Source organism: Oryctolagus cuniculus, chromosome 2, assembly GCF_964237555.1.
Source record: "Oryctolagus cuniculus chromosome 2, mOryCun1.1, whole genome shotgun sequence".
NCBI lineage: Eukaryota > Metazoa > Chordata > Mammalia > Lagomorpha > Leporidae > Oryctolagus > Oryctolagus cuniculus.
The window spans coordinates 20352910-20366953 of NC_091433.1; the positions used below are offsets into that span (position 1 = coordinate 20352910).

At 44.1% G+C, this 14044-nt stretch overlaps 1 protein-coding gene and 1 long non-coding RNA gene across 4 annotated transcripts in view; one reads left to right on the forward strand and one right to left on the reverse strand.

Annotated features, from left to right (window-relative positions):
* Positions 1-1924: 1924 nt before the first annotated feature.
* Positions 1925-7831, reverse strand: LOC127490221 (uncharacterized). The gene is made up of 3 exons (XR_011386204.1): positions 7715-7831; positions 3562-3660; positions 1925-2939 (listed from the first exon to the last, which is right to left on the reverse strand). It is a non-coding gene; the product is annotated as an uncharacterized lncRNA (long non-coding RNA).
* Positions 7205-14044, forward strand: part of PI4K2B (phosphatidylinositol 4-kinase type 2 beta) — a 37730-nt gene continuing 30890 nt past the window's right edge. For all 3 annotated transcript variants that reach the window (XM_051842315.2, XM_051842324.2, XM_051842323.2), the window contains exon 1: positions 7205-7651. In XM_051842315.2, the coding sequence (XP_051698275.2) occupies positions 7351-7651 (301 nt within the window). In that variant the 5' untranslated portion in view covers positions 7205-7350. The remainder of the gene's footprint in view (positions 7652-14044) is intronic.

The window sequence follows — 14044 nt, forward strand, 5'->3', positions numbered from 1 at the left end:
AACCAACAGCAAGTCTGAGACTACTATCCTTGGAAAGGCTTCTTTGGAAGGTTGGCCTGTGTCCAGCATCTAGGACTTCAGGCTTCAGGGACTAAGAGGACTAAGTGGGACTAAGTTTGCCCACACTGTCTGTATAAACAGCATGGCTTATGTTGGACACCTGCTTTGCTTCTAGAGGTCTGGAATTTTAGTGTCTGCGAGGTACAAAGTGCCAACATCACCAGCTCCAATAACAGCCCTAGGCATGACTGTTGAGTTTCCTTGGTAGACAATATTTCCCATGTGTTGTCACAACTTGTGGCCTGAGACTCTGCTGGGAGAACTCTCGGAAGAGGCTCCTCATTTCCTCCAGACTCAGCCTCGTGTGCCTTCTCCCTTTCCTGATGTTCTTTGTATCCTTTCACTGTCGTAAGTTATAGATTGGGTATGACTGCACGCTGAGCTCTGCGAGTCCTCTCAGTGAATCTTCAAACACTGGGTGGGCTTGGAAACCTCCGATGTAAGTTGTCTTGGTGATATTTAGGAAGCCAATATCAATAGTACCAAAGACAATTGATAGCTTTTACTATAGCATTTATAGAATTCCTTTAAATAGAATGTTACTCAGTCACTCATTTATCAAACTTTTGATAAGCACACTTTGTCTCCCTCCCCCTGTCAGTCATAAGGGACCCCTGCAGAATGGCTGGAAGCGAGTACAGTCTCGGAGAGGCTTGAGCTCTTAACTTGTGGGGTTTGCCTTAATGCTGGGTAGTTAATGCCAGAATGGAATAGTAGTACGTACACTGGTGCTAGGCTACCCATCCTGAATCTTCCAATGGCTCCTTGCCCCAAGGTATAAACAGACCTGAGGCTCTCAAGCAAGATGGTATTTGAAATATACCTATTAGCAAGATGGTATTTGAAATATACCTATTAGCAACAACTCCTTAAAGGCCCCATAAAATTGCAACAGTATTTCCTGTCTTTTCTTGTTAAAGGACTAATCTTTAAAGTGATGGTGACATTGGAAATGGCGCACATAGGCCTGTGTTGAGATGTCCTATACATACGTATTCTAGAGTTGAGGTTGTGAGAGTGATGACAAGTTTTATGGAAAAGTCTTGCCTCTTCTAAACCCTGACCACTATCAAAGACTGCACGCTCCAAGGAATATCCCACAGGAACAAAATACAGCATCAGTGAGAAATATCGAAAGTGGCAGAGTTTTAGACCACGAAACCGACATGTTGACAGAGCAGTACATTGCAATGTGCTCATGTGAATTGAAAAAAGTCTGCTCTGGCTGATTGATTTCATAATGAAGCCTGGCTTTGCTGATTAACTTTTAAGTGAGGTTTTTACATACATTGAAAGAGACAGATGTGCAGTTCCAAAGTTTTGATGAAATTATGATTAAAGCTCATAAGGATAAAACACTTAAATGAAAAATATTGTATTGGCGACAGGTTTATAAAAATGCTAATACTTCTTTTTATCAACTCTGAGTTGAAAAATAAGGTGATTTAAGATGAAAAGGTTAGACTGTAATTATTAAAATTTGGGTAAGTCTTTTAAAAGTCTTTTTGGCATACTTCCCAGGAACTGAGAAAGTGACTAACTCAAACAAAGGAAGACCTAAGTAGGGTATCTAATGACAGATCATAAAAAATAACTTTTGATGACAGAGTATTATGTGATTTTTAGCATTTATCTTGGAAGAAGATCAAAGATTTGAGTGACACTGTCATTTCAAAAGGTTCCCATATCCATCCATTTTTAGACAGCTTTTCTCAGTGTTTACATCTACAAGAACTAAAACTAGAAATAGAACTTATGCTAAATCCTGTTTCATCTAGCTGCAAGTAATATTTCTTTCCTAATACATGAACTACACAGCAAAATACAGCAGCGTTCATTTCACTAAAGATGTATTTCCAGTAAATTATGTCATAGGAGAGTTTATTAGATGAAACTTCTTTATGGATAAAAATGATAAAACTTTTAAGAAACTATAAAAATCATTTGAAAAATTATTTTAAATATTAGTTTTTGTTACTGGAAAGCAACCAAAAACATGCAGGCAGAATTAAAAGGATGGCTATTATTCACAGAATAGAAATATAACGAGTGACATTTATTCTTATTTATATTTTCGCACAGTGTGTACTGTGTAAAGTAGCTGAAACTCAGTCAGAAAGCTACAGTCTTAATGGTTTAAGAAATTAGAGGATGGAGTTTGGGTTTCCCAGAGCAGCAGACACCGGAACAGGCAAATCCTGAAAAGAAACAAACCACAGAGAAAGAGCACCAAGAAATGCACCTAACTCTGCCAAAATCCTTGCTTGATTCCTGAACTGTGTGTGCATGGTGGAAGCTCCAAAACCCCCGGCAGAAAGAAACATCTGGATTGCTGAAAGAAATTTCAGGTGGAGTTTAATTCCAGCCAAGTTAACTATCTGCTAGAAAAAACCAACACCCCTTAGAGGAAGATTCCAGAACTTAGTGGCTCTACTATATATCTACAATGTTTAGTATACAATAAAAAAAAATAACAGATTTCTAAAGCAACAGGAAAATTTGGCCTATAGTCAACAGAAAAGCAGTGAAGAGAAGCTGATCCCAAGATGATAAACATGTAAGAATTAGATGGCTGGCGCCACGGCTCACTAGGCTAATCCTCCTCCTGTGGTGTTGGCACACCAGATTCTAGTCCTAGTTGGGACGCCGGTTCTGTTCTGGTTGCTCCTCTTCCAGTCCAGCTCTCTGCTGTGGCCCGGGAGTGCAGTGGAGGATGGCCCAAGTGCTTGGGCCCTGCACCCGCATGGGAGACCAGGAGGAAGCCTGGCTCCTGGCTTCAGATCAGCTCAGCGTGCCAGCTGTAGCAGCCATTAGGGAGGTGAACCAACGGAAGGAAGACCTTTCTCTCTGTCTCTCTCTCTCTCTCTCTCTAACTTTGCCTGTAAAAAAAAAAAAGAATTAGCAAAGACATTAAACATTATATGTATATTTTAGGACTTCAGTATATGCTTATTAAACATTTTAATATATATAGTCATGGTGAATTAACAGATAGGAAACCCCAGTAGGGAAACAGAAATGGAAATAACTCCCCCACCCCAAAAAAATAGCTAAATAAAAATCCTATAACTGAAAAGCATAAGATCTGAAATAAAAAAATCACGGTAGGCTTAACAGCTGAAACAGTCACTGGGTCAGCAAATTTAAAAGATTATGAGAAATTATGCAATCTGAAAAACAGACGTAAAAACTATTTAAAAATGAATAGGCAGACTGAATTCTATTAACTTTTGGGACAAATCAAAGAGTCCAACATACATATAATAGCAAACTCAGAAGAAAAGGAAAGAGAAAATGTGAATAGAAAATATTTGAAGAAATAATGACTGGGGCCGGTGCTGTGGCGCAGAGGGCTAATGCCCTGGCCTGAAGTGCCGGCATCCCATATGGGTGCCGGTTCGAGACTTGGCTGCTCCACTTCCTGTCCAGCTCTCTGCTATGGCCTGGGAAAGCAGTAGAAGATGGCCCAAATCCTTGGGCCCCTGCACTGGCGTGGGAGACCTGGAAGAAGCTCCTGGTTCCTGGCTTCGGATTGGTGCAGCTCTGGCTGTTGCGGCCATCTGGGGAGTGAACCGTCAGATGGAAGACCTCTCTCTCTCTCTGCCTTTCAAAAAAAAAAAAAAAAAAAAAAGAATGATGGAGATCTCCTCAAATTTTGTGTAAAACATAAATATACATATTCAATAAGGTCAAAAAAACCCAGCAGAGCATATATAAAATCATACCAAAGATATCATAGTGAAACTATTGAAAACAAAAGATAAAAAGAAAATCTTCGGCCGTTGCCGCAGCTCACTAGGCTAATCCTCCGCCGCGCCAACCTTAGCAGCCATTTGGGGGGTGAACCAACAGAAGGAAGACCTTTCTCTCTTTCTCTCTCTCTCTCTCTCACTAACTCTGCCTGTCAAAAAAAAAAAAAAAAAAAAGCTTCAAGTTAGCTTGAGAAAATGACACAGTAGAAACTGGGTGGGTAGGGGCCAGCATTGTGGTGCAGCAGGTTAAGCACCGGTTCAATCCTAGGCCACTCTGCACCCAATCCAGCTGTCTGCTAATGCTCCTGGGAAGGCAGTGGAGAATGGCCCACGTACTTTGGCCCCTGCCACCAAGTACTTGGGAGACCAGATGGAGTTCCTGGTTCCTGGCTTCAGCCTGGCCCAGTCTCAGCTGTTGTGGACATTTGGGAAGTGAACCAGTGATGAAAGATCCCTCTGTATGTCTCTCTGCCTTTCAAATAAATAAAATAAATCTTTGTATAAAATTTTGTTGTTAGATGAAGGGATATGATTGTAAAATAATGAAAGCTATAGGACACTGGAATGACATTTTTAGAATTGAACTTGAACTGGTGAGAACAGTATCATTAACCCAGAATTCAACACCCATAGAAAAATGTTTAAAAGTGATGGTGAAGATGAAATAAATATAGCTTCAGATAAATAAAAGCTTAGAATTTATCACCAACATAACTGCATTATAAGAAATGTATTATTTAATTTGAAAGTCAGAGAGAGACTCCAATCCTTTGGTTAACTCTCCAAATTCCTGCAACAATCAGGCCAAATTCAAGAGTCAGGAACTCAATCCAGGTCTCCCAGGTGGCTCTCAAGGACACAAATATGAAAACCATCACCTACTGTTTCTCAGGGTGTGCATTAGCAGGGAGCAATAATTGGGAGCAAAACCAAGATTCAAACCCAAGCACTTTGATATGGTATGCCAGTATATTAAGTGATGTCTTACCTGCTGTACCAAATGGTTATCCCAATTTATGACTTTATTCAAAAAAAGAAGGGGAATCAGCATTATAGCATAGTGGGTTTAGATACCACCTACGATGCTGGCATCCCAAATGGGTGCCAGTTCATGTCCTGGTTCTAATCCAGCTCCTTGATAATGTCCTGGGAAAAGAGGTGGAAGATGGCCCAAGAGCTTGGGACTGTGCCACCCACAGGGGAGTCTTGGATGGAGCTCCTGGCTCCTGGCTTCAGCCTGGCTGGCTATTGCAGCCATCTGGAGAGTGAACCAGCAGATGGAAGATTCTCATTCTCTCTCTCTCTCTCCCTCTCTCCCTCCCTCCCTATCTCTCTGTAACTCTGATTTTTCAAATAAATAAATATGTTAAATAAATAAATAAAATAAGAGAAGGGAAATAATACTAGGTTGAAATTTAAATACATAAAAAGAATTAAAAACACAGCAATGGCAAATATATAAGTAAACATAAAAGACTAAAAACTTTCCTTAATTTCTTTAAAAGACATAATTTAAGGAAAAAATTATTCACCATATTTAAACACATAGGTCTAGTATATGAGAATACTTTAAAAAGCTTGTAGCTAGCAAAACTAAAGTTTATTTTGGTGCAAAAAAATGTTGACATCCATGTGTAGAGGGGCCTTCAAAAAGTTTATGGGAAATGTGTATTATTTTTTTTAAATGTTGGGTATATGATAACAATGACATAAAGAATGGGGGATAAATGGAACTTCAATTCTTCAAGGTATTTACATTTTATGTTAAGTAGTATGAGTTCTCAGAACACTGAGATAATTAAAAGATGCATAATGTGAACACTAGTGAATCAGTAAAAATTAATTTAAAGTGGTATAGCAGAAATTCAATGATGAAATACTCAGAAATATTAGATTAACCCCAAAGAAAGCAGAAAAGGAGAAACAGAAGAACAAAAAGAAGAGGAAGCAGAAATAAAATTTCAAAATTACAGATCTAAATCCAATCACATTAAATGTAAATGGACTAAAAATTCCAATTAAAAGTCAGAGATTATCATAATGAATTCTTTTAGAAATCAAGATCAGACTATAAGCCATCTACACAAGTTACATATGCTTTAAGAAAAACATAAGCTATAAAGATTGGGAAAAGATTTACTAGGCAAACAGTAAGCAAAAAATAGAGTGGTTATATTAACATCAGACAAAATAGATTTCAAGCCATCAGTATTAACAGAGATAAGAAGAGACAATTCATAATAATAATTTTAAGAGATCAAATCATCAGTAAGACAAAGAGGCCTATGTCATAAAAATCCTGTGCATTCATCCAATAACACAGCTTCAAAATTCATGAAGCAAAAATTCAACAACTAAAAAGAACTAATAGAAAAATCGATTCAACAACCATAAACAGGAAGATTGTGATAACTTCCCTCAGTAAGTAATAGGATTGGGCAAAAAACCCGTAAGAATAGAAAATGAACAACACTATTAATACTTAACTGGACTGATATTTATGGAACCAACTGACACTTACGTGACCACGCAGTGGTAAAATACACATTCCTTATACAGTGCACACGGAATGTTCATCATGATGTTCTGGGCTATGAAATAAGTATGAATACAATTCAGAAGACCGAAGTCTCGGAGCATCTCTTTGGGCCACAACAGGATTAAAGTAGAAGTAACATGTACAGAAGCCCCCAAGTGTGTACTGGACATTAGACACACTTCGAGCAAAGGATCAAGCATAAGGGAAATCAAAAAAGTTCTCACTGAATGGGAAGGAAAGCGTAACATATCAGAAATAGTAAAATGCAGCTAGAGCAGTGTGTACAGGACAACTCATAGCCTTAACCGTGTGCGTTTACAAACCAGAAGGGTGTCCTCCACCAAGAATGTATCTGCTCGTGGCAACCAGGAAGAGGAAACCAAACTCCAGGTGAGTTAAAGAAGCAAACATCACTGAAGTAGAAACCAAATCAGCGGAATCAAGGGATGAAAGTCTGGAAAAGATTTTTTAAATGGATACACCAGCAACTAGATTAGTGCGGGGAAAAAAATACCAACTACCACAGTCAAGACTATCCGGACAAGGTTCCCACTCTGACTGACATCTAGTGAGAGAAACTGTAAAAGTCACACAAATTGGCCTCTTTGTACGGAGTGCGGTGAACTCAGAAACACCTGCCGTGCAGGGACACGCCCACTCAGGTTCGGGGCGGCGACCCCGCACCGCAGTACCCGGACGTCAGCTCGCCCCGCAGCGTGCGGGACCCCGGAGCCTGGTGGCGGCCCCGCCCCGCGCCGCGCCGCCCCGCCCCGCGCACACGCCCCGCCCCACGCCGCCTCCGCCTTTCTGCGCAGGCGCAGGCTTGGCCGGCTGAACCTGGAGGTGTGGCGCCGCTGTGCGGCCGCCGAACCGGACCGGAGCGCTGGTGAGGTGGCGAAGGTCCGACCCAGCCGCTCCTGCGCCCCGCGATGCCGCGGACAGACCCGCGGCCCCGGCCTCTCTGAGTAGGTCTCAGCACGCCAGGCGCTGAGGGAGCCCATGGCGGAGGCCTGCGAGCCCGGCCGGCGGGCATCCGCGGGCGGCGGCAGCCTGGCGGCGGCGGAGGAGGAGGATGAGGAGCGGGAGCCGCTACTGCCGCGGATCGCCTGGGCCCAGCCGCGGAAAGGCGGCCCGGGCAGCGCCGTGAGGCTGCCGGAGGCTGCGGGGGACGCCCCCCGCGAGGCCGGCGACGAGGAAGTGCTGCTGCCTCCCGGGGACTCGCCCAGCTGCCCGCCCCGGGGCGTGGGGGTCCCGCGGACGTCACCCGCCGACCTGGACCGGAACCGCCTCTCGGGGTCAGGTGCGAGCCGGCTCTCCCCTCTGTGCGCTCAGCCCCCCGTTCGCGCCCTGCCCGCCTGGGCACCTGGCCTCTCGCTCCCGCTGCCGGGGTTTCTCGCCCGGGCTCCTGCACCCGAGGCCAAGGGTTGTCTGCTTCCTTAGGCCTCCGCCCAGAGAGTGTCTGGACTCGCGGGAATCAAACCGAGCACACTGTCAAGTGACGTCAGTTCGCTCCAGCTGAGACTCGAGTTTTGAATCGAGAGCTCGGAAGGAGCAGAAAGTGGCCGAGTTGTGAGTTTCCAAGGGTGGATGACAGGAGGGCGATGCACAGCGAGAATATTGTTAGCGCTGGGACACGTCTCACAGCCTTTTCCTAGTAAATATTGTGACGTTAGCTAGGGGCCACACAGGCCTGACTTGCTGGTGCTGCTTTCTGTCTTGGGAAGTTTGGCTCCCTTGAGTAGCTTCAGTATTTAGGCTTAAAAAGAGAGAGGAACCCGTTTTCGTTAGTGATGGGCCTCAGATGAAAGAGATTAAATGAAGAAATATGGGGGGCTGGCGCTGTGGCATAGCGCGTTAAAGTCCCAGCCTGCAGCGCGGGCATCCCATCTGGACGCTGGTTCGAGTCCTGGCTGCTCCACTTCCCATCCAGCTCTCTGCTATGGCCTGGGAAAGCAGTAGAAGGTGGCCCAAGACCTTGGGCCCCTGCACCCGCGTGGGAGACCTGGAAGCTCCTGGCTCCTGGCTCCTGGCTCCGGATCAGTTCAGCTCTGGCCGTTGAAGTCATCTGGGGAGTGAACCAGCAGATGGAAGACTCGCTCGCTCGCTCTCTCTGGCTCTACCTCTCTCTATCACTCTGTATTTCAAACATAAAACCTTTAAAAGAAAAGACATGGAACGTTAGTAAGTGTAGGCATCCTGCTTGCAAGCATGGATATTTGTTGATAAAGGGAAGTTTTTAAATGTCTGTTGGTATTTATTTGAAAGGCAGAATGAGAGAGAGAGAAAGGTCTCTTCTATCCACTGGCTCACTCCTCAAATGCAGTGGACAACTTGCGTTTTGCCAGGCCAGGAGCTTGGAACTCCATCTGGATCTCCCGTGTAGGTAGCAGGGACCCACTCACAGTGGCAGTCATCGGCAGCCTTGCAGGCTCATTAGCAGGAAGTTGAATTGGCAGCAGGGTAGCTGGGCCTTGAATGTGGCACTGCTATTTGTGATGCTGGAGGGCTGTGGGCTTTACCCACTGGGCCATAGTGCACGAGGATTGAGTGAGTTTGGGGGCAGGTGGAGTGAAGTGGAGTTAGGCATATGGTATAATTAGAGTAGACTTGGAAGAAATGAAGACGGGCTGATGTGTAAACTGGTGATTTTAATACCTACGTGCTGGTCTTATGGTAGATTAAATGAGATGATATTGTACACTCAACTTTGACTCCCTACATGAGAAAGTTTTCATTAATATTGCTTAGTTTTTCTGGAGTTAGATTTCACACGTCCTGCCACTGATACACTAATACACCTTCTGAAGTTGAAATAACTTTGCACAGATCGGTCACATTCTAGTTGAACTTACATTCAAACATATTTCAGAGTAAATGAATCAGGCCCATGAGAAGCAGTCTGTCCACTTGTTAAGCTTTAGGGAATGTGTCTTACATACATGTTACATTGTCTTGCCTAATTGAGGCTTTGACAGTACAGTGTTTAGCCAAATAGACATGAAATTGGAACCATGATCTCAAATGGGCCTGCATTCACGTGCATTGGCAATTTGGATGTCTATTATCTAGAATCTAGTCTGTGAAGCAACTACTAAGCTAAGCTCTGTGTCACTAGCTTGCCTTTTTTCTACAAGTTAGCTTGTGTAACTAGATTTTAAAATAACCAGAAGCCTTGAAAGTGCATTTTTTTTGTGCAAGTGAGGTCTTTTGTAAACAAATAGCATGAAGACCAGAAGACAAAGTGAGAATAGAGTATCACACTGCAGATGGATTAAAGAGAATTGCTGCTTTAAAGAATTGCTTCTTTAATGAATATCACAGTTTGCTGTTTGCTGAGATCTGTGTTTTGGCTCTTCATTAATTCTCACAACAGCACAGCGAGTGTTACTCACCCACAGCCTTGTGAAGATTGAAAATTACTAAAACGGTAACCACTGGTAGTTCAAAGAATTTCAGTGGTGGGTGGTTTGCCCAAAGTCAAATATCCAGGAAGTGGTAAAGGCAGGACCGAGCCTGCTTCTTCCTTTTTCATGTCCTGCGCTTCTTCCATTTTGCTGTAGATCCCTAAGTGTGATAAAATAATTTTACATGTGATTATTATGGAGCTTTTATTTTCATAGTTTTGAATTATAAAAACTGTTTACAAATTTTAAAGCACTCCTAAAAAGTTTGATTGAGTAATTTAACTAGAGTTTTTAGTATTTTGTGTGTGTGTGTGTGTGTGTGTGTTTTTTTAGGAGCTCATTAATTTTTTTTTTTTGTTCTTTACCATCCAAAATTCCGTGAAAATTCTCTGGTTCCAAGCAATGCTTGCCTTTAGGTTACTATTAACTTCATTGATGATGCTTGACTATTTTGTTTATATACACAGGTGCTTTAACCAGTGAAGGAATGTCATGTCTGTTATCTTTATTTATTTATTTATTTTTTGACAGGCAGAGTAGACAGTGAGAGAGAGAGACAGAGAGAGAAAGGTCTTCCTTTGCCTTTGGTTCACCCTCCAATGGCCGCCGCTGCAGCCGGCGCACCGCGCTGATCCGATGGCAGGAGCCAGGATCCAGGTGCTTTTCCTGGTCTCCCATGGGGTGCAGGGCCCAAGCACCTGGGCCATCTTCCACTGCACTCCCTGGCCATAGCAGAAAGCTGGCCTGGAAGAGGGGCAACCGGGACAGAATCCGGCACCCCAACCGGGACTAGAACCCTGTGTGCCGGCGCCGCAAGGTGGAGGATTAGCCTAGTGAGCCACGGCGCTGGCTTGTTATCTTTATTTTAATAAGACATGTGACAAAGTTTGGATAGCGCATAAATCATACTCAGTTATTGGGTCAGTGCCACGGAAGAAGGGTTAGTGGCATTCCTTGGTCTAGTTAGCACTTTAATCAGTGAGTTGGGAAGTAATAAAGATGCTAATAGATAATATCTACAGAGTGGCTAGTATGTGCTGGGCGAAGTTCTGTGTGCCTCACATATTAATTCGTAATAAATGAGTTATAGTAGTGACGTGAGTATCAGGGAAGTGAACACTTTTTATTCTCATTTTAAGAAAGCACAGAGGTGAGGTGATTCCTCTGCGGTCCCGGATAATACAAACCAGGAGCACTTACCCTGTCTCAGAAGCCTGACAGAGCACAGTGTTAGAATTCACAGTTACCAGGGTAGAAGAAAGTGCACATTTTTAAGTCATTTAATGATTTGCAGCATGATAACTAATAAATGTGTAAACAAAATATGAAAATTGCAAGTAAGTAAGAAAGATGAGAATGGGAAATAAGTGTAGTGAACTAAGTAAGCGTGAGACTGGAATAAAAGTACAAATATGGGTCAGATGCCTGACGCAGGCAGCCCACAAGTTTGTTAAGATTACTGAGCAGCTAGTGAGAGAAACATAGTTACTGCTTGTAAGGTTAAGAATGACAAAGGGTAATGTGTCATTTAGTCTTTGGAGAAGGGACTGTATGCTGAACAACATCTTTGGAATAAAAGTGGTTAGTTTCATAGCTGTACTTCTTAGAACTTCTCTCAAGTCCATTTCAGTAGAAGCAATTAAAAAAGAAAAAAGTTTATTTATTTGAAAGGTACAGTGACAGAGAGAGAAAGAGATGTTCCATTTGCTGTTTCACTCCCTAAATGGCCACAACAACCAAGGCTGGGCCAGACTAAAGCCAAGAGCCAGGAACTCCATGCAGGTTTCCCAGTGCGTGGCAGGGGCCCAAGTACTTGGCCCACCTTCCACTGCCTTCACAGAGTAGCCAAGACTTGAAAGTGGCACCCTGATATGGGATGCTGATGCTGCAGACAGTGGCTTAGCCTGCTGTACCATGACACCAGCCCGCAGTAGAAGTAATTTTAGCAACTGATACTATCAGTATTGTTTGTTCTAAGTTGAAGGAAGTTTCTAGAAGAGCAGATATTCATGTATTTTCACACTCCTCCATAAGTGAACTTTGAAAGATAGTGGAGATATGTTGGAGATTATTCCACAACCAGTGCATAAAGTACAGCTGTTCTTTTTAGCATTTATTACAGAGATAAATCAGTCATCAAATACTTACGTGCCAATGGAAATCAGAGCCTTGAGGAAACAATAGTGACCTATAGCGAATGGATGCCTGGTTGTCTGCCGTATCTCCATATGAATTTATAACCTAAGAGGGGAGACAGTCAATTAAAACCAACACTTTTACAGACTGCTTGGGTCGGGCAAAGTGAGGGTTCCACTGAGGCATGGAGCCGTGCCCTAGATGTTAGAGCCAGGGAGGACATAGCGGACGAGGGGGCATCTAATCTGAGATCTGAAAGACAGATAGCCCTGCAATGCCCGAGGCAGGCTGCAGTTCACCACGCTTGTGAGCATCTCGTTTGTTCCTAGGACATACACTGGTTAGGTGGGTAACACGTAGTAAAGGTGGTCCAGATGGAGTTCTAATCCTCAGGGAAGAAGAATCCAATCTGATTTCCTTAAAATGAAAACTTGACAAGTTACTGAGATTCAACTAAATTTAAAAGGTTATACAGTGGGTTTTCTTATTTCAGTTTCTGCTTTTTTGTTTGTTTGTTATTTTATTTATTTGAAAGGCTGGGTTAGAGAGAGAGACAGAGAGAGGTCTTCCATCAGCTGGTTCATTCCCCAAATGGCCTCAACAGCCAGGACTGGGCCAAGGTGAAACCAGGAGCCAGGAGCTTCTTCCGGGTCTACTACACAGTTGCAGGGGCCCAAGCACTTGGGCCGTCTTCCACATTAGCAGGGAGCTGGATTGGAAGAGGAGCAGCTTTGGGACACGAACTAGCACCCATATGGCATGCCGGCGCTGCATGATTTTACCTGCTACAGATACCCCAGTGCCAGCCCCCGCCCCCCGTTTTTCGCTTTCTAAAGGACCACTTAATAACTAAAAGTGTGGTCAGTAGGATGGTTTGTTAATGTTTCAAGCAGATTTTTAGAGGGCCTACCATGAGCTGGGTCTTGTTTGAGGCACTTGAGATGCATCAGAGAATGAGTCTGACTTCCAAGGACTCAGATTATTTTGCGATAACATTGAAGTGTGAAGGAACAGGGAAACAAGTTTGGCATATTGATGGAATAGCATGGGCAAAGGGTTGGGCACAGGCTGGACGTTTGTGAAAAGTAAGGACCTTGAGTAGGACCAGGACCTCACTAGAAGACTACCACCTCTTCTTAGAGATGACCCAGAGGGAATATGTGTAGTAAAATTGAGAGGGAGGGAGGTGGGATAGAGGGAGAACGTGCACATTGCCGTTTGCTGGTTCACTACCCAAACACCTGTAACAGCCAAGGCTGGGAACCCAATTACTTGCACCATCTAGCTGCTGCCTCCCAGAGTTTGCATTAGTAGGAAGTCTGGAGTCAGGAGCTGGGGCTGGGTATTAAGCCCAGGTATTCTAGTGTGGACTGTGGGCAGTTTCACCACCAGGCTAAATGCCTGCCCCAGTAATTTTAGTTGCAAAAAAATTTTAAAAAATGAAGCTACCGGCCGGCGCCGTGGCTCAATAGGCTAATCCTCTGCCTTGTGGCGCTGGCACACTGGGTTCTAGTCCTGGTCGGGGCTCCAGATTCTGTCCCGGTTGCCCCTCTTCCAGGCCAGCTCTCTGCTATGGCCAGGGAGTGCAGTGGAGGATGGCCCAATTGCTTGGGCCCTGCACCCCATGGGAGACCAGGAGAAGCACCTGGCTCCTGCCTTCGGATCAGCGTGGTGCGCCGGCCGCGGCGGCCATTGGAGGGTAAACCAATGGCAAAGGAAGACCTTTCTCTGTGTCTCTCTCTCTCTCACTGTCCACCCTGCCTGTCCAAAAAAAAAAAAAAAAAAAAAAAGGCAACAAACCTTCAACTAGATAATCCATAGCACGTCTGTCTTGAAGCAGTGACATCTGGGAGTGTCTTCCAAGTTAATAAGATTAGGAAAATTGTGGCATAGTGGATTAAGCTGCCACTTGCAGTGTCAGCATCCCATATGGGTGCCGGTTCAAGTCCTAGCTGCTCCACTTCTAATCTAGCTCCCTACTAATACGCCTGGGAAAGCAGTGGAAGATGGTCCAAGTGCTTGAGCCCCTGCACCCACATGGGAGACCCAGAAACTCCTGGCTTTGGATGGGCCCAACTCTGGCCATTGTGGCCATCTGGGAAGTGAAGAAGCAGATGGAAGACCTCTCTCTCTTTCTCTAACTCTGCCTTTCA